This window comes from Molothrus aeneus, chromosome 1 (assembly GCF_037042795.1).
Source record: "Molothrus aeneus isolate 106 chromosome 1, BPBGC_Maene_1.0, whole genome shotgun sequence".
Lineage (NCBI taxonomy): Eukaryota > Metazoa > Chordata > Aves > Passeriformes > Icteridae > Molothrus > Molothrus aeneus.
Window position 1 is genome coordinate 110584388 of NC_089646.1, and position 20963 is coordinate 110605350.

The 20963-nt window shown below is 40.3% G+C and overlaps 1 protein-coding gene across 8 annotated transcripts in view; it reads left to right on the top strand.

Moving 5' to 3' along the window:
* Nucleotides 1–20749, top strand: part of DTNA (dystrobrevin alpha) — a 223996-nt gene extending 203247 nt beyond the window's left edge. For 7 of the 8 annotated variants that reach the window (XM_066562926.1, XM_066562910.1, XM_066562919.1 and 4 more), the window contains 6 exons: nucleotides 3011–3170; nucleotides 5961–6050; nucleotides 6561–6729; nucleotides 7451–7583; nucleotides 10836–10880; nucleotides 17222–17335. In XM_066562926.1, the coding sequence (XP_066419023.1) occupies nucleotides 3011–3170; nucleotides 5961–6050; nucleotides 6561–6729; nucleotides 7451–7583; nucleotides 10836–10853 (570 nt within the window). In that variant the 3' untranslated portion in view covers nucleotides 10854–10880; nucleotides 17222–17335. Of the gene's footprint in view, nucleotides 1–3010; nucleotides 3171–5960; nucleotides 6051–6560; nucleotides 6730–7450; nucleotides 7584–10835; nucleotides 10881–17221 lie in introns of all 8 variants that reach the window. The other variant, XM_066562935.1, reaches the window with a different exon arrangement.
* The last annotated feature ends 214 nt before the right edge of the window (nucleotides 20750–20963 follow it).

The window sequence follows — 20963 nt, forward strand, 5'->3', positions numbered from 1 at the left end:
AAGCACATTTTCAGGCTGCTATGAGGTATTTTTATGGCTTTTTTTTTTCCAAGAGTAATAGCCTCACTGAATACCAGGTGATGATGCTAAAGAATTACTCTCACCATTTCCATTTAATGATCCCCATTATGCTATGCCATTTCATGATCTGTTGAGAGAAACAGGATTAAATTAATTTCTGGAGGAATTCAATTGGAATGAGCAGCCTGGCAATTCATCTAATGCTTATGAATTATCTATTTCTCCATTGCCCTTCCTTCTGAAAGGATAATGAGTTCTTCACATCCCTGTCGTTTGATGAGGCTGTGTGATTTCCTCATATGTCATCCCAGTTCAGTCCCAGCAGAGGGAGCAATGGGCTAAAACTCCTGTAAAGCCAGTTTTCATTTCAAGCGTTTTATGCTAACTTGCATGACACTTGATAGTGGGGAAATTTTCCTGTCTAGCAAGAGTTAACTAAAAAGCTGTAGCAATTTGACTAGAGATGGTGAATTAAATAAAATGCCTGAAAATTTTCCTGGGAGGCATGAGAACACTGATAGCTGCAACCAAGTACTACACAAAAGCTGAAGCCATCCAAATATCCACAGTGGCTGTGGTAGCTCCCCTTTCAGCATGCTTTAATCCTTAGCTGGTAGAGCTGTCAAGGTTTGAGAGCAATTCAGGGCTTGTCTTCTCTGCTGACCTTACCAAGAAGTTAAGACTGGCTGTCATAGCAGATTTCAGACCATTAGGTCCAGCCTTTGAAAACCACAATTCTCCTGATAACCACTAAGCAGGAATCCAATCTTAATATACCACTTCATTGCCACAAACCTGGGCTGAGGTGGATCTAAATGAGTGAAATAGATTGAGTTTTCACCTCTCTGAAATCAGGCATTCCCTAATATCCTATTTTAACTTGCTGTTCATCAGTTCCATCTCATACTGCCCAAATAGTATAAAAAGTGAGGAGTTTTATCCTGGACAAGGAACTCCAAATGCTTCATCTTCCTGTGCTTCCCAAACATTTTGTTTTTATCATAAACACAAGATCTCAGTCATAGCTGCAGAGCAGACAGAGGGTAAGCACTGGGTGTGCAGCAGTTTCCACATCTCTTAAGGGAAAATTCCAGCCCAGAAGTACTGGCGGGCATCTGTTATTTTTAGTAAATAAAATGCCTATTCTGAAGTTCATTCCTGAATATGACTTGATGGCAGGAAGCAAATTTTGTCCATTTTTTTCCTCATCTCTCTCTGAAAGTTCCCACTGTTGTTGGTGTTCCCAGAACAGAGATCAAAGGCAGAAGGGAGCTAAGGAAAAAGGCAAGGGAAAAAGGGCACTTGTCTTTCAGAGAGCTGAGAACTAAAAATTCATCCACAGATGTGTTTCAGTGAGGATGAAGTGTGCTCCATCAGGGCATGAAAGAATAAAGCTGTAGGTCCTGGGTACCTGCCTGATGTGTAGGGGTTATGGCTAACAGGGACCTTGGAGCATCTCCAAGTTGCTCTGGGCCCTTTTTCTGGAGGACTAAATATCTCCATTTCTGCTGGAGCTGGCATAGATGATTCTAGAAATAGGAGAGCATCTGGCCTTAATATATTCAATTTGCGTTTTCCATCCATCATGTAAATGTTCCAAAACCAATAATTAAAGAAATTATAAGTATTAAATCCTCCATTCTTCCATCAGTAATGTGCTTTTTTTCTCATAAAACTAATTTACCCTTGATGGCTTTCAGGTGATAATGTCTCTTAGGAAGGGGTGATAGGATAAAAGAACAAATACCTTAGTATTCTGATACATTATTTATGGTCCAGGTCAAGAATTTATAAAAGTCTCAAGGACAGTGCTGCACTCAACCTGTAATGGCCTGCTCTTGTCTTTCTTAGAACATATTTGCCAAACATAATCAGAGTTGCAGTGGCAATCAATACCAGAGTCAAAATAAATGCCGTGGGAAGAGTTAAGAAATCCTCCTGTGTTTTTAAAATAAAGCCAAGATAAGGGAAACACCACCTCTCCAGTCACTTTTGACTGAAAACAACCAGGAGCTTGTGTTGCAGTTCCCCTTTAAAAGCACTCAAGCCACCTCCATCCTTGGCATCTGCTAAACACTGGGTTTCAAAAGCTATGTGCAGTTAGGTGTGGGTTCCAGCATTCCTTTTTTCTTACATGGATGCACATTCCCAGGACTTTGAAACAGAGGGTGAGAAGAGAGCTGTGTCTCTTGATATCATTCACCTAGCTGCATTAGTAAAAATTGCAATTTTTTTTAAGTCTGCTTGAATTTCAGCTAAGTGATCCTAACTGTGAGGTGCTAACAGCATGACATTTATATGACTGGTGTTAAAGCATTTTCACTTCCAGCAGCTGAACCCATGGCAGGGATTTATATTGCCCTATCCCCACAGTGTTTTGGGAGTGTCTGAGTATGTGGAGCAGATAATTTAATAGTGGCTTAAATAGTTCTCGAGCTCCAAATAAAAAGCAGAAATGTGTGTTATTTATTGAGAGTGTCAGACTTTATGTGACTGGGAGGTTGCATGTACCATGAACTTGTCCTGCAGGCAAAGGGCAGGGCTGAGCTCAGCTCTCGTGGCAGGGCTCTGCTGAACGGGGCTGCTCCAGTCCCTTGCCCAGGCTGGTGCCAGCAGCTTTCCCCTTCTCCCAGCCAGAATGGCTTACAGTTTAGCAGACATGCATGTGAACTGGGGGAGTGAGAGGGGAGAGGGCAGAGAGCTCTGTAGTGTGGTCTTTATTAACTTGGATTTTTTTTAATTTAGCTGCCTGACATTTTCCCATGCTTGGAGGAAGTCAGATCTTGACTCATATTTTCCTACTTACTGTTTCTCTACACAGAAGCCTCGCTGTCAACTAACAACTGACTTTGGTTTACTTCTTCTAGCAAAATTAACATTACCCAACTGATCTACGAGCAGCATGATGCCTTTAAGCTGAGGGGTGGGTGGCCAGGAGAGCAGGCAGGCTCTTGCAAAGCCCCTGTTTAACACCCTGGTTGTTTTGCAGACGCAGGGGGCGGGCTCCCCACGCTCCTCGCCCAGCCACACCATCAGCCGGCCCATCCCCATGCCCATCCGGTCTGCCTCTGCCTGCTCCACCCCGACCCACGCACCTCAGGACTCTCTGACCGGGGTGGGAGGAGATGTGCAGGAAGCCTTTGCACAAAGTAAGTGTCATTAACAGCTTGTCTGAGGCACCTGCAGACTGAAGAATCATTATTTCTTGTGGTTTCACTGACTTAATGTACTCGAGCTTCTGAGTTGCATGCAATGAAACCAAACAAAACAAAAAATGTCTGTGACAACTGCATTTTGCTTTTGAAAATCAACTTTGTCAGCCAGCAAAGCAAGGTGTCAAAGCAAGCAGGTAGGCAGAAACTGGACAATGATGGCAATTAATGAAGCTTGGGGCAAGAAAGAATTTTGATTCCTTCTTATCACTGCTCTGTTAACCAGAAAAATTGCTATTGACCTCAGCAGGCATTGTCAGTGTGTTTTAAATAAAGACTTTGCTAGAAGTAAATGATACAAGCATAGAATTAGTTCAGGTGGAAAGGGCTTTTGTAAGTCACTGTGTCCTTCTGCCCCAAGATAGAGGGCTTCAAAGTGAGATCAAACCATTCAGGACATTACCAGCTGAGTTCTGGATGGATCCTGTCACTCATTTTCTCTGTTGCAGTGTTTCACCATCCTTATTGTGTAAATTCCTTGTCCTTCTATCTGGTTGGAACATCCCTGGATGCAACTTGTGACTGTTGTCCCTTGTCTTTTTGCTTTGGGCCTGAGAAGAGTCCAGGTAGACTAGACAGGAATCAAGTCTGAAAATCTAGGTGAACCCTTTTCTTGCGTTTCCAGAAAACTGTCATCACCTTCCCACTCTTTTTTCAAGTAAGAATAAATTTTAAACTGTTTTGAATTTCTAAGGCCATAAATTAAATTATTATATTGAATAACAGAGAGTAGTCTGTGTTATCTAAATGAAGAAATACTTCTAATTTTTTAATCTGCTCTCTCTAAAATATTTGCATCATTGCATTTCTATGATCCAAATAAGTTTTTTCCCTCTTTACCCAGCACAAATTAAATATAAGTTTAAATGTAAGCTCAGAAGTTCCTCTGCCACAGTGGAAGCACGCTTCTTCCCAGGAACCCAGTTCAGCCCTCTCATGCACCCTTCCCCTTGATTTTCCTGTGAATTGTGTCTTTGTGTGTATTTTTGGACAAGGTTGAATCTTTAATGCAATCAAGAACTTTCTCCTAAAGCACTGGTCAATTCAAGTATTGAACATAGGCATAATTCCTGGTCCCAACTAACGGGTTGTTGCCAGTCTCATTTTCTGTGGCAAAAGAAAACAGGCAATATGTTTTCCTTTTTTTCTGCTATGAGAAAAATCAAGACAGGCAAAAATATGGACCCCTCGCTCCTATGCTGTTATGGGACAGCTTCTTCTAGAGTTAGGAGTAAGATAAATAATATAATGACCACAATAAAATATCCATAAACAATGCTAAGTCTGCCTCAGGCAGATGCATTCTAAGTGTAAAAATGTGTTCTGTTCAAGATCAAAAGCAATATAAGAAGTTATGTGATCACATTTTAAAACTGCTGCATTTGATAAATACCTAGGTTTGTGTCATTATTTACTGCAAGCTCTAGATAGGAAGGTCAAAGCCAAAGAACTTGAAGCCAGCATTCTGTCACATCTTGACATATGACTTTGTGAGGGGGCTTGGGCTGAGGTGTTATGGCTCCATTCTCTGCTGCACCAAGAGAGATCTGCCTATATACACATAATGCAGACAAGCCATGGTTAAAGGACCTTTTCTCTTCATTTTTTCCATTTCTCTTTCACAGCATTTGCAGTAGTTCAGAGGCACAAATTTGGAAGACTTTAGAGAGAGAGAGTGGTTGTCTGTGTGTGTAAGAGAGAGTTTAACTACTATAATTTACATTCCAGTAACTATTTGCTAATGGATACATTAAAGAAAAAAACCTCTTCAGGATCTGAGAAACTTTTTTAAATGTATTGGTTTGCATTCACAAGTTTTAAAAAATCTACAGTAGCCAATTCCTGTAAATAGTTCCATTTGGAAGACTAGTGATTCTGTGGAATATATTGATTATTCAGCTATTCAACAATAGTATCTGTGTTTGGGATTTGAGGGAGTTAAGCACATGTTACCCACAGACCCCTCCTAAGGAAGGAGTATGCCATGCAGCTCCCAAGAATCTCTCATGATTGATGGTTAAGGGAATATTGCCAGGTTCAGCAGGGAAACACTTCTGGATGCATTATTAGAAAGAGTTTAAAAGCAGCCTGGGGCTGTTTATGGAAGCAGTAGTGCTTCCCTTTATTAAAAAAAAAACCAAACAAGGGGGGCTGGGGAGAGGGAGAGAGAGAGAGAGAGAGTAAATTATAGACTATACAAGAATGTCCTTGAGCTACAGGAGAGGCTGAGAGGGAGCAGAGAAGAGAAATCCATATAGTCTTCATGAGGGATGAGGTCAAGTGTGTTTCTTCAACATTTGCCATAATTATCTGGCAAATATCTGGCAATAATGGTGTCATTAAACTGAGCTGTGGGAACTTGGAGAAAACACTTCACTTCTTCCCTCCTCCCCCACGGGCACTGTAAATGAGTTCACGCTGGATTTAATCTTCCAGGCCTGGTCTGCTGGTGTCACCACACAAATGCAAGCTTGATGGCAATGAATAATCTCCACATATCTGGCATTGTGATTAAATGAAGCATGAGGATAGGCTTCTGCTTTTGCATACAGCATAAGTAAATGAGGCCATTCTACAGAGAACTCTTCTGCACGTGCCCTTCACAAGGACTTTGAGACCCTGAATTATCACAATGCCAGCTTTCAGAGGGGTCACAACTGCTTTCAACAGTAAAACATATGTCATGTGAATGATGGTAACTTGTGCTTTGTCCATCCCTTGCTTCAGGTGCAAGACGAAACTTAAGAAATGATTTGCTGGTGGCAGCAGATTCAATCACCAACACCATGTCTTCTTTGGTAAAAGAACTAAATTCTGGTGAGTGAGGCATGCAAGGGGGAATAGTTGTCACAGTGACATTTCACATTTGTATGAAAAACGTGGGAGGTAGGAAGATACGTATCTTCAAAGCTTTTTATGCTTTTGTTAAAAAAATCCCTAAGTTACAGCTTCTGGAACTCAGCAGTTCTCAAAGCCATGGATGTAGAGGTGCAAGTGGATACAGTTAAAAATTTGTCTGTGATTCCACATGGAGTGAGATTTCACTCTTTAGAAATTAGATTTAGCATAGATCATATAGGACCTGTTGTAAAATGCAGTCTGTAGCATTACCATTAAAATATCCTACCTAATAACTGAGATAAGCAGAAGTTTCAGTATTTGGTCCTACCACAAGAAGAAAACTGTAAGTTTTGCCAATATAAGTGGAATAATATGCTTTTAATCACTACAAGGAGGTGGCATTCCTAATTGGAAAGGCAAAGAAATGCTTAAAGAAATAGGCGAGTGTACTTTTGTGGAAGTTAAATGGGACTTTTTGCTTCACAGAAGTGGGCAGTGAGACAGAGAGCAACGTGGATTCTGAGTTTGGCCGGACCCATTTTGATGATCTGGTTCCATCCCCAACGTCTGAGAAGGCTTTCCTGGCACAGATCCACGCCCGGAAGCCGGGATACATCCACAGCGCTGCTGCCACCGGCTCCATCCGCAGTGACATGTGGGTACCTGCCCTACACCTTCTCCTGATCTCATCCTTCCTCCTCTGAAAACTGTGCAGCACACAGGATTTCCTCTCCCTCTCAGTTATTTGGGTAAAAAAAAAAAAAGGCACAAATCCAAGTGAGGACTGCCTCATGGTTACATAGTAGTGGGCTTTGTAAACAATAAAGCCTGAACTTGGGACTCCTTCAGGAGTGAGCTGTCTCACATCCAGCCTGGAACACTCAAACAGCGTGGAGGCTGTGGGACAGCTGTTTTCCCAAACGTGCCCTGCAGTCCTATTCCCTATTTATCCAGACTGAGGGACCTCTTGGGGCTCACTGGAAAAGGAGAAATGTGTAAATGGAAAAGACAGAATGCTTTTCATTGACCTACTCAATTAATGAACAAACATTGATTTTTACAACCTGATCCTTCCTTTCAGAGACAATAGGCATCTTTCTAGTTATTTTTAGTTCAGCCTCTTTGTATGAAGTTATTGAGAACTTTTGTTACTCATTTCCTTAGGGGAGTGCCTTCAGCAGAATATGCCCTTTGGTGTACTTCATGAGAGAGGGAAATAACAGAAGTGTTCTCCACTGCCAGGAAAATACTAACTAGTGGAGCATGTGGTTAGCCTAAAAGTATCCCACAGTCCTCATAGATTATAATAAAGGGAAGTTTTATTGACTCTGAATGTCATTCATCTCAGGAGGCTATTTATTAATAATTGTCTTTAGGGTTACAGAAGATGGAGACCCCTATGTCAGAGCAGATGATGAAAATTATGAGAATGACTCTGTCCGCCAGCTGGAGAATGAACTGAAAATGGAGGAGTACCTGAAGCAGAAGCTGCAGGATGAGGCGTACCAGGTGGGAGAAGGACACCAACTGCCCCTGTTTCTCCATAAGTGAGAAAGGATGATGGCCCTCAAGTGCCCAGGGCCATCTAACCAGCCCTGGGCTCTGGAGTGTGATCTCTTCTGGGTTACCAGAGCAGCCACATTCCAAAAGCTGCTGCCAGCCTTACACAGACACACAAGCATCCAGCCTTTGTGCATATCCAAGAAGACCACACCTGAAGCAGCAGTGATCCATAAGGGTACCAGGGAACCAGGTGGGACAGAACTGCCTCTGAGCTTGTTCTCTGCCCATGCCTACCAAGTCACTTAGAGCTTATTCCCCACTACCGTAGGTGCTGGATGGTGGTGTCAGGGTGTCCTGCCATTTTCTTTTTTTTTTTTTTTTTTTTTTTTTTTTTTTTTTTTTTTTTTTTTTTTTTCTCCAAAAGAAGAAACATTCATAAGGGTTTCTCCAGTGTGACCTTAAGCTCAGGTGCAATCTGTGTTACTGTCATTGTCAGAATCTGGAGGTACAGAAAAGGGTCTGGAACAGAGAACCAAGTATTCAACAAGCATCTGGTGCAGAGAAGCCTGGGGATTTGTTATTAAACACCTCCCTGAGGAAGCTCTCAAAGGGCATTTGTTTAGGAATCTGAGCAAAGCAGATATGCCAGGGGGAGGTGGAATTCTGTAGATGCCCATATTTGCATCATGGTCTCCACTTCTACCTGGTGTTGCAGATTATTGCCATGTTTTCAGTTATTCTGACTTGGAATATCTGAATTTAAAATACATTACTTCTTATAAAGTTAGAAGTAGTGTCAATAGGAGGGAAAACCTAGTTCAGTTATTTGGGAGCAGAGCTGAAACAAGCAAAAATAACTTTGTTTCCACATGGCAATCAGCTCAAATTTGGACCTAACCCCCAATGAACATATTAAATGGGATACAAAAACCAAATTAGACATGTTCTGGGAGGCCAGATGTCTGCCAATGAGGTTCAAAATCACTTTATGGGCAGCAGTTGTTTATACTGCTGATTTTTAGGAGCTAATAAAATCTAGCCTTCTTTTCTGGTAATTCTCCTCTACTGTTCAGTGCTGGTCACTTTGGAGACAATCTGTGTCTGACAGGCTTGTGTTGTAATGAAGATTGGCTGCTCTTTTGATCTTTTTTTCTGTAAAGCTGCTAGGATATGTTAGTCTTGTAAAAGTTTATTGAGTCTTGTCAAAATTTGAGGTATCTTTGAGGTTGATGTGAACATCTTTTTGTTGTTGTTGAGACCTGCTACATTCCCATGGTAGGTTGCCAAAAGTAATTTCATCGCAGAGGTCTTGAAGGACCTGACAAAAGGAGCAGGATTGTTATAGATCATTTACTAAGGCAACAGCAGGTGACTAGGGGGAATTGTCTGAACTTTTTATCCAAGACAGGAATGGTCAAAAATCACAGCCTTATAGCTTCTGAACAGGATTAACAGCTACTGCTGATGTAATGAAACGTAGGTGTCAGTTTAGAGAAGGGGTGCCTAAATAGTCACAGCTATCTGGCATCAAATAATAAATGTTATTCTTGCTGGTAAAAATGCTATGTTCCACAGAAAGAACAGATCAGTTTGACTGTATTTTGATTACAGTATGGAAGTGCAATATATGGCAATAGTGTTACTTGAGTTTCACAAGTTACAATGGGATTTTGTACATGGATAAAATTCAGGATGTATGTACACTGCAAATAAAGGCAGGAGAAGTTATGTATGTCACTTGATGGCACTGGATGTTACTCTTGCTTCAGTCAAAATAGTTTTTCTGCTGTTTTCCACCAACATTCCAAGGAGAAAGTGAGGAAATCTTCTCCCTATTAACATCAGAATAAAACTCCTGAATTTAGGTGAGCCAAGATGACACACAAGTGAAGCTTATTCCCCATTGTTTTACATTATTTGTTTCCACCAGGGGACAAAAACAGACAAAAAGCCCACCACACACACATACCCCCTCCCCTGGTCAAAAAAAAGGAAAAGCTTTTTTTTTTGTCAAAAATATATTCACTGAAGGACCAGAAAGTCCTCATTCTAGACAAGTTCTGCTTAACAGCATTTTTTCAGAAGAAGTTCCATGATGTACTTTACTGTCTGTCAGATTGTCAGCTCCTATCAGGCAGTGATTTGACAGTAGTGACTTGTAAGTAGAATCTATTTTTAGTTAATACCACAGCCCCAAAGCATGTAATGGCAATGCATGAGAAGTCCTTCCCAGTATGGGTGATGCCATTTAAAATAGGGGATGGGTTTAAAGGAAGCAAGAAAAGGTATTAAGTTAATAGGGACTACTAAGATGATTAGGAGCTGGTTGAGAGTGTCATATATTGACCCCAAGACATGTGCTTTGGCATTGGTTGTTCTCTGCAATTTACTGTTTATTTGTGGTATTTCACTCTTCTATCCCTTTTTCTGCTAATATCACTGAGTATTCTAAAAAAGCCACAGCTTACTACTTGAAAAAGCAAAGGAAAATTGGAAAATTTCTGTTTAGGGTATCCTGTTAAACAGAGGCCAGGTCAACTATTCTCATTTGCATCAAACTATTGGAATATATTACAAGCTGTTTTACTGTTTGTACTCACATATACACTGCATTCATCTGGATTGCCAAAGAGAGCCAGAAGCTGTAGCTATCGTAATGCAATTGTCAGCTGAAAAAATCTGCAAGGAGGAACTCCTACTAAGGGTGCAGAATGGTCACCTCAGTAACAATCTGGTAACCATTTTTATGTTATTAAATGTCTCACTTCTTGTACAATCAGCACATTTAGAAAAACATGTAGATGTAGTGTAGCATGAAAGATGGTTGGCCCAAACCCACTCTTGTTATTTTGTGTCACCTTGTGTCTAAGAAAGATTTTTGTGCTGAACTCTAAATTAGTATAAAAAAGCCAGGATACACAGGGAAATCAGGGACATGAAACCTTAGAGGAGGCTTCTTTCTCTCTTTTTTTTTTTAAGCATGTTGTAAATAACAAGTATCTGTATCAGAAAAAAACCCAAACACATTTAATGCACAAGTGTAAATGCTAACAGCGTGTATCCTCCCACATCTGTTTCCACTTCTGTCTTTTGCTGATATGTTGTGTAAGAGAGTTTTCACTGGGTTTATTTTCTGGGTGCCTAATTGCTCCCTTTATTTCTAGGCTTGTGCATGGCTTTTTTCAGAATAATACACTGCCTGGCTGCTCACGGGCTTAATTTGTCATCTTCCTGTTTTCTGTCCTTTGTTATCTACAGGTCAGTTTGCAAAGTTGAGTGCAATATTCTTCTCTCTCCTCTCAAGTAAGTATTACTATAATTTAGAAGAAAGTTTGGAATGAATCCCTATAATAAACATTTAAGTTGCAATGCATCTTGTGGCACCTGAATGTATGTGACAATGCTGTTTCTTTCTCCTTTTAACCTGTGTTGGGATGCCTCAGAATCTCTCTGAATCAGTTCTAATTTATGGATCTGTAGTTCTAGTCCCAAGGATTCCTGTTAAGCTGTCACCCTTTTTATGTTTTTCCTTTGTTGACCATCAGAGTGAGAACGTGGGCTTTTCATCCCTGGGGATGATGACAAATATATTAACCAGTACAGAGAAGCCTTGTCCAGAAGATAAGGAATCAGATTACATTTCAAGAGACCTGAGTTTAATTCCATTCAGTGCTTCAGTCTTCCTAGGATAACTGAAATAAATAATTTCTTATGAGGTCAGAACATCTACTCTAGTGTGTGAAAGAAGACTTGTGCAAACATTAAAGAAAGCAATCCACCAGCTGCTTAACCACAGAGGTGTCCTCAGATGTGTTGTGGAATTTTAAAAAGCCCCAAAAAGTGGAAGGCACTCAGCTACTGGATAGAAGCTGGCAGTTCTGAAATATGGCAAGATCTGTAAATTCCCTGCTGTCCCATTGATGCCTTAGGATTTTAGCTTTTATATTTTTCATATATTTGTAATCCTGCAGTTCTTTAGTGTGGAACTCTAAACTCCATATAGAGTGTTAGCTACTGTCTTCTCATTTTGGTCAGACAAAACAATTCCTCTCTAGGCCTGGGAATCAAGGACACCTCACTGCCTCAGGCCCCAAGAGTTGTAAACAAAAGTGACTTAGGGCTGAGCAAACTTGGGGTAAATGACTTCATTACCTGAAGCTGTAATTGGAAAATTAACCCCCAATTTGCAAAAGGACCAAACTTATCAAAGTGTGAAAATTCATGACCTGTTGTCCAATTTTTGGGTGTAGCCCCTGGGAGGCTTCATCTGCCTGAAAAGTACCTGAAGGCCCTTCAATAAATATAAAAGCTTTTTATTCCTTTAGTTTTGTCTGACCTCTGTTTTTAGGTAACCCCAACAAGGCATCACCATATTGAGGTCATGTTTCTTACACATGCCATCCTCCCAGTTGCAGCACTGAGCTTACTGCCAAGTTCAGCAATTGTGTTTTTCCTCAGGAAGACAGACAGCATCTATTTTTGTGAAGTAGCCTGTAACTCTGCACATTTGCCCAGGAAGTGGAGACCACACGTTTCTTCTTGCCTCATCTGAAGCCATGGACTCTGCATTTCTGGCTCTCCAGGAGCATGCAGTGCCCTGCTGTGAAGATGGCAGTGACATAGTCCTGTCCATCCTGCTGAGACACTGAACCATGGGATAAAGGGGATGGAAAGGGAGGAGGAATCAGAATAGGGATCTGATTCTGGTCTGCAGACTGAGCCTCTTCCTCAAAGCCAAAGCTAAAAACAAGCAGAGGTCAACAATCAAATGGGCACTGGAGCTTGGGCAGGGTCATGTTCAGATGAGCAAAACCAGTGAACAAGCCTTGTGTCATGTTTTATGCTAGACTTCCTCATTTTTATGGCAGTTTTGATGGTAAAACTTGACTCTGATTCAAGGGGTTTGTGTCTTCTGATGACAGTGAAATTTGACTGTTAAAATGTGTACCTTGTGAAAGCAGCTACTAAAGGGTATTTCCAAGGTATCCATCTCAGTGTCTCTTGCAGCTGAAGGAGAATAACTGGATGTGAAAAGCAAATAAACTGCAATACCCAGAGTGCTATAAACACCAAATAACTGCTCATAAAAATTCTCCTAACATTGCTCCTCGGGTTACATTCATTTTCTCAGTAGTCTTGTTAAAAATATGCGCCATGTAAAGTTCCCTAAACATTTACAGCCAGAAAAATAAGTTTCTTTACTCTGTTTTGGTACAGTTGTCAGTTTTAGATCAGGTCATGTGAAGGGAAAGTAGATATTTCAACAACAATGTGTGTGTAACAATGTATATAGTGGAAATTTTGTATATAATTTAATATAATTACAATTTGCAATGATAAGTCAAAAAAACCTTTTCTAATTAGAATTACAAAACTCAGGCAATTCTATATAAGGTTTCCTTTTTTATTGGGAAGCAGTGTTTACATAGTCATGTGGGGAAAACATACTGCTCTGGAAGCCTGGCTTTCTTGAAGATCTGTATCCTGTCTCAAATTAGCAGATATCTGAGACTGAGATACTGTCTCGTCTCCTGGATGATTTGAAACCTTGTCAAAAAGAAAGATTTTCATAGTGAAATTCTTTTTAGCTCCCAGGGGAGCCCTCTGGCCAGTACCAAAGAGTGTAACATTCCCAGGAGCTATAAAAGCCTAGCCCTACAGAAATTGGCATCCAAAGCTGGTGGACTTGGCACTTCACCTATATCCACAAGAACAAAATGCATTATGGTACATTATGATAAATACATCTTCACATGGTAAGTGAATCTTCTCAAGATTCACTCTGTTGTGAATATGGAAGTCTGTCATATCTTGTGTATTTTATTTGGTACTTGCATTTCATAGCACTGGAAAAATAACTTCAAAATAGTTTATACCAGTCATGATAGTATCTAAATCATAGTATCTAAAGTGCTTTTGCAGTTCTCATTGGGTTCTTGCTTGAAGCTTAGAAGCTGCATGGAGAGTTTTATTTCTAAGCCCTTGTTCAGTCATTAGTGATACAAATACAGCTGATATGGCCCTAGATGGCCATAGAAAGTAGAAAGACAGCAGATTTTCTCACACCAGTATTATGTTTGTGCTTACTAAAAACAAAAAAAAAAAAAAACAAAAACAAAAGATGGGGGAAATGAGATCAGTTTATTGTAGCTCCTTGTGAATGATATTACTGCTGATGACCAGCCTCAGAGTTTTGCTCATTTCCTCATTCATCTGAAGTTGATGTTATTTGATTAATGATTTTTGCAATCTATTTGCATCTTTAAAATACTGTGTACAATTTTCCAGAATTGATTTCAAATAGCATCTAGTATATAGGAAATTCCCAAGAGAACAAGAGATTCTAGTAATATATAAAACATAATTTAATTATGTTTTCAATTTACTTTTTATGTTAAATATACTTGTTTTATTTTTAGTAAAGAAACAGAGTGAATTTGAGCTTGTTCTCAGCAAGTACTATGCAGATCTTGACTTTAGATGAAACTCTGATGTTATTTTACCTTTATCTCCTTGATAGCATTTGGTTTTTTGCCAAGGGCAGCCAATGGGAGCAGAAATCCTGCATTTCAGAGACTGGTTGGGAAGTTGTCATTTTCAATTAGTTGCTGTTGACTCATGCAGTGGACATGTCCTCACGAGACCTACCATTTCCTAGATTTTTCTAAAGCTGTGCTTTAGTGCTGGCACACATTTGAATTGGTCATGCCTAATTCATTTATATGCATTATTAAAACAGGAGAGAAGGTGTAAAAAGCTAATAGAAATCAGACCTAAGGCATCCACTGAGAGGGAATGCAGAGAGGAGGCTTTCTTGCAGGTTTTGTTCTCAGATTTTAACTGTGATTTTCCCTGTCTTGACAAAAATGTAATAATTTCAGTTAAAGATTCAGTTCCATTTCCACTCTCTCAAAACCTTATAACATGAACTGTTGCGGGATCTGAGGCTTTGGGTGTCTTTGGGAGACATTTTCCATTGCAAAAGTGACTGAATGGTTTCTATTGAAACAAAACAGGTGGATTTTTTTTCAAACACTAGGACCCCAAATCTTCTCAATGTTTTATATGAATGTATTCTTTAAAATTACCATGTATTCAACTTGGACTGTTTTTCCAGGGCAGAATTCATGTTGAGTAACGTTTCCATATTTTTCTCATCTCTTGCCCTTTTTTTTGAACCTCTGTTTTCATGTTTCCCAGCAGAGATTAAGAACACATCAGATGTCAGGTGATAAAACCCAAGGGAGAGTGTGGTCAGTCTAGTCCAGTCTTTTTTGTTTTTTTCTTGAGCAAGTACATAAAAGCCAGCATTATCTGGACCATTCCATTTGAAAATAACAGGAGGATAACAGCACAGTAATTTTCAAAAATGTCTGCTACATTCACTCAGCTATGTTTTGGTTTTCTTTTTGGTTTATTTTTCTCCCTAAGTCCTCCTCTTCTTAGCATGTAGGTGTAAAAAACACTGTAAAAAAGCTGTGACCAAGTTATCAGGGAAGAAGGAGCTTAAATTTGTGAATTCAGTTCTAAAATTACACAAGTGATAAGGATGTTTTTTGAAAAATCACTGAATGGCAAGTAACAGAAAAGAAGCTGTGGATTAAGTAACAGAAGAGGTCTAGAAACAGTTTTATATCATGAAAAATCATAAGAATCTTAACTTGGAATTAATTTTGGCACTTCCAAAATGTTGCAGTGAATTTAGAGCTCTGAGGTTCATTAGTACGCATTATCTCTTGTAGGAAAATATCTCTATCCCAGTCCTGGCTGTGAAACAGAGAGAAGCCTGGGGAGAATTTAGAATAACCCTTCCCACAGTCCACCAAAGTGAAGTAATTTATCCAGAAAATATGAAGCAAACCCAAATACTTAACATTACTGTCAATGCATCTTAATGCATCCCATGTTTCACAAGCCATTCTTATTTTGCTCTTGTGGTTTATAATGGTACCATCACGAAATATGAGATGTTCCTATATTTTTGTATGTTAGGAAAAACTTTGTCACCAAGAGGGTTGCCAAGCATTGGAACAGGCTGCCCAAGGAAGTGGTTGAGTCACCATCCCTGGAGATATTTGAAAGGCATGTGGATGTGGCACTTGGGGACATGGTTTAGTGGTGAGGCTTGGCAGTGCTGGGTTAAAGGCTGGTCTGAATGATCTTTTGCAGCTTAAAGGATTCTACTATTTACATAACCCTGGAGCTGTTTCAGTAAAAGTTAGTCTCAGGCAGCTGAGAACTGACCTCTTCCATGCCTTTGATTTGCATTTTTTTTTCTGAATTGTGAAGAGCAAAGTTTTCCTTTGCTAAGATTACCAAATTAGTTTGCAGACTTAAGAAGTGCAGGTGCCTGTCTGATTTTTAGAAGATATCGTTTAAGATGTACCTCAGAAATTTTTTATTTAACTCTCACTAGACTTGCACTGCAGGTTTCCTTTGCATTTATCAACAAAATGTTAATGCTTGTCTTTTGCAACCATCTGACACAAGGAGACACTAAATTAAGATCATCATACCATTTGGCATGCTTAGGTATTAAGGAATGGAGTGGAAGTGTTTGTGCTTGAATAATTAATACAATCAAATGGTCTCAGGAAGGGGAAGCAGCAAACTAAACTACCTGACCTTTCTTCATTCATCAGATTTAATTTAACTATTTTTGCATTTCATCTCCCATTTTTAGGCCAGCTTTATGCCTGAAAGGAGTAGGAAAGAATTCTTGTGTGGGGAGTGGTATATTATGCTGTGATTATCGTATCTCATGCAATGCAGATTGGTTTTCCCTCTGAGGTAGTTCAAAAGAAAAATGAATGAGTTCCTTTACTTAGGAAGGGTCAAATGTGTAAACAGTGCCTTTACAATAAATGTTCCAGAAGTTTGCAGTATTACCTGACTGTAGATCCTGACATTGTTCTGAGAAGAAGCAGCAGTAACCTATCAAGCATTTTCCATTACCAGCTAAAACTTTGATGCCTTTTCTGTAGGAATTTACCATACTCACTGATGCATACAGAGGAGCACAGGCAAAAACTGTGCACCAGTGGACTAGGCTGTTCATGAGCTGTAGCACCCAGAATCATCCTTTCAAGTAACTGCAGGTTTTCTTAGACACAGTAAAACATACAAGATATTTACATGTGAGGGGAGGCTCATGATGGTGAGTGGCTGCAAATCAAGTGGCTGAACACTGCACAAGGCAGATGGTGAAAACAATGGTTTCACTTTCAATAGTCTATTTATAGAGTGAGCTGGAAGGGGAAAGTGAAAGGGAAAATGGGAATGTGTGTCAATGCAGACTGAGTTACTCCAAGGTCCCACAGCAGAGCAGGCAACAGTCTTCTTGCCCATGACAAGGGAAGTTTTCAAATTCCCACATGGCCTGGAAGTTTCTATTTACAGCTCAAATACCTGTAGCTCACCTAGGTAGAATGGCTTTTTTCCTTTTTTAACTCCTTGAGGGATAACCACGGGAATTGGCCAGCTCCCTTTTTCTCTCAATGAAACAGCAGTTGGAGGCTTTACATGCTCTGCCTGCGTGGGTGCAGCATGTTAAACCAGCACTCTTTAAAAAAAAAACCTTCCATAAATTCTTTAAAAACCTTCCATAAATTCTTTAAAAACCTTCCATAAACGTTTCTCAACAGGGAAGCTGCAGTCAGACAGACAATGAAAGCTACGTAAGAACCGATGATGAGGAGAGCTGCTTTCGGACAGACGATGAAGAAAACTCAGCTGCAAACTTCACAGAAGAGTGGAACCAAGAGGTGCAGCGTCTCTTGACAAAAAAATCACATAACTAAGTTCTGAGGACTGTAGCACAGTACTTTTGTTCTAAGAGTTGTAGTTTGTAGATGTGTGTTTTTTGACAACAAGACTTTTGTTTAAAGCTAACTTATATTAGCTACATCTTCTGTAACATGGCTCATTACTGGCGAAGCAAACAGACTGACGCGCGTGCTGCTGTCACACACGGCGGCGCTGTTAATAACTCACGTGAACCCTTTGCACATGATATTGAACCTGTTCAGTTTACAATGACAATACTGTTTATAGTTAGAAATTTGATTTCTGAATACTTTGAGGTTTTAGTAGATCGGTTTACTATACACTGTACATTTTTTTTTTCCCACGGGAGAAATAAAAAGCGACAATTATGCATTTAACACTGAACGATGATACTCCTGAGTGTATATATCTAGTAGCCCAAAAAACAAAGAACCAGACTATATTTGCAATTTGTTTGCAAGTCTTTAAATTAAGGCTTATACAAAATGTACTAAAATAATAATAATATAATTAATAATAATAATAAACTTCTCTAATTTAGGGCTAATGTGTAACTTAGGAATGTTTCTTTCAAAATAATCTAACAAATCAGCCATAGAAGTTAGTGTAAATATTTTTTTTCCAAATAGATATCATATACAAAAGGTGACATTCAAATGATATAGAATCTAGTTTTTAAATCAGCACAGATCTTCTTAAAACTGTGAACTATGTTTTGAAATACTCGTTGCTAAAGCTGTTTATAAACCACAGGTGCCATAAGATCCCTGAACTGACTGATGTTACGTATAATCCTCCACGGTATTGTTTCATTGATGTTTTAGCTTTAGTAAGCATGTGTTCAACAAACCAGCTCTTTCCATCTCTCTGCCCCTCCTCTTCCTCCCCGGCCCCTTCCATTATGTTATTTTCGAGGCCTTCAGCTTTAAATGTACAGGCTTAAAGTGCGCTTGCAACTGTTTCCTTTTGATTTCCGAATGTGTACTGCCTTAGCCAGCCACCAGATGTTCTGCATGCCCTCTTGGAAATGTGTGGTGAGACTCTTTCAGAGCTGGATGGAGAAATAGCGCTCAGTGAAAAGCACAAGAAGAGCAGTGGGTTCTTGCGGAAGGACAGGCATACAGTTACAGAATTGGAGTTTCGTCCAGTTTAGTATTTTTCCAGTATCAAGGCATTTCAGGAGAAAGGGGACTGATGTGGCCATTAGGCAGGTTAGGCAGTGAGACTGCTGGCTAAAAAGTGTTTGCTCTGCTGTGACCACAAACCTACAGATACTCCTGAGCGGGCATTGACACAAACTAGCATCCACGTGCTCCCCAGAGCACCCTGCTCCAAAACAAAGGTGACACCTCTGTGGCACATGGCACTGCCGTGCTGAGGAATCAGAGCCAGGCCAGGGACAGCTGGAGCAGCAGCAGGGCAGGGACACCAGGAGGTGTTCCATGCTGGCCCTCCTGAGCTGCACACTGTTAGCTCGGGGCCGCCTCTGTGCCAAGGTAACTTTACTGCCCTAATGCAAGACTGGGCTTCCAGTGCCTGGCTGACCTGAAGTGACACTGTCTAACAGCCCTGAAAACAGTGGTGTTTCATACAGATATTTCACACCAGCACAGTTTGCCTACAGCAAGTGATGAGATACCCATCTAAAGCAGGTTAACGTGGCTTGTCTGTCCTTGCTTTCATGGTGACGTGGATGTGTGCTGCCGTGTTTACATGAGATTGCTATGTAGCTCGACCCAATAAGTCCACTCGTTTGCATGCATTCTCCAGGCTCGTGGCTGTTTCCCTGGGCACTATGTGTTAGGGAATGAGTATCTGTATGAAAGAGCTGCTGCCATGTTTCACTTTCATATCATTTTTTTGTGTATGCAGATCTCTTGTCTGTATATCCTTGCATACCTGGGCTTGCTCCCAGACATCCATACTAAGGGATCCAGATATCTTCATGTAAGCTTTTCATTTTTGCAATCACTGGTCTTTGCTCCTGGGTATGTGCCATCCTGGCAAGGCAGGCACCATATCCTCCACTGTCCCCTCCTGCAACCTCCTCTCAGGAATGAGTTAGCCTCCACTAGTGCCTAGCACTCCATGTTTTAAGCTACTCCAGTGAACCTGTAGACATTGCTGTCAGCTCAGGATTCCAGGCAAGCATTTCCTGAACAGGGAGAAAACAAGCTAGAACACAGCTATGTGCAATGGCTGATTAATTCAACCCATGTCATGTTTAACTGTGCCCAAAGTAATAGATCCCTCTCATTACCTTAATGTCTGCGTGCTCATTGTCACCGTGCTTAAAATAGATGCACTAGACTAAATCCATTGCAAGAGCTTCCTGAACTAGGAGTAAGAACTGAAGTTGACTAATCAAGCACCTTTCTTTTAGGCTGGTGTCAACAAGATTATCCCTTAGGAGTTCTGGGTCCCTTATGCCCTGGAGCTCTGAGATGAAGCACCTCTTATTTAGCTCTGCAAATGTCTATTTTGAGCATTTTTCCAACTGTTAAGCTGGCTGCATTTTCACCCAGCTGGTCTTTGTCTGTTTGTTGACTATTATTTTGGTTGTGGTTTGCGGTCATTAAAACAAACACAGTTACAGAAGAGGTCCCTGGTATGGCCCTTTTCTTAATTACCCATGGCCCGCCACAGCCGTCAAAGCTCCGGGTGGTTTTGCTGTCACTGGAGGAAAACCAGTGGTTTGGAATCAGGAAACAGGGATGTGAAGATGTATAGGGTCCTTGAATGTCCAAAACGAAGGTGGAGAATGGGTTGTCTGTAAGTAGTAATGTTAACTAAACTGCATAAAAAGGTGTGTGGCCTTTGTTGTGATATAATATGTATTTTCTTATATGCATGAGCCAAATTGTTGCATCATAATTTATCATAAGTGTGTCCGCCTTTACTTTCAGTCGTCACCTTCTCCCATTCTTATTGGTTCTTGGCAATTACTGTAGATAGACCTTGTAAATATTGCAACCTCGGGTTGCTGTAATCACACTGGTTCAATTCAGCAGACGGAGCTGTGAACAGCAAGCACTCCACAGTGTCCTGAAGAATAAAGGGCATTTTTACCTTTGAACCAAAAAACAACAAAAAAAAAGTACGAAGAGTTACATCTTGAGGCTACTAACTGCAACGCATTTTTGAAACACTGTACTTGACACCACTTGAGACAGATACAGAGACACTAAAAATGTCACGATATTCATTGGTATTGTAACAGAACTGCTATTGTATGGGGTTTTTGTATTGCTGTTAAGTATTGTTTTGTGTGTGTGTGTTGGAACCTACTGGGGACATGTTATATTTTGAAGTGATTAAACTATTTAATTGTGTGTCTATATTTTGGAATGGAATTATTTCTTCATTAAAAAGATTTTTAAAAGGAATTTATGGAGCATCATATTTGTGGCTTATTTCGGTTTTCGATGTCCTGTTCCATGGAGCCCAAATGGCATTTTTTTTGGTAGGAAGGAAAGTGTGTCCCTGTGGTGCAGCAAGTAGTCTTTGTCTCCTCCACCATGTCATGACAGAGCTCCCTCCACCACCTTCCACAGCACTATGAACTTGGTACTGAGCAGCACCTGCTTTCAGTGGCCCAAG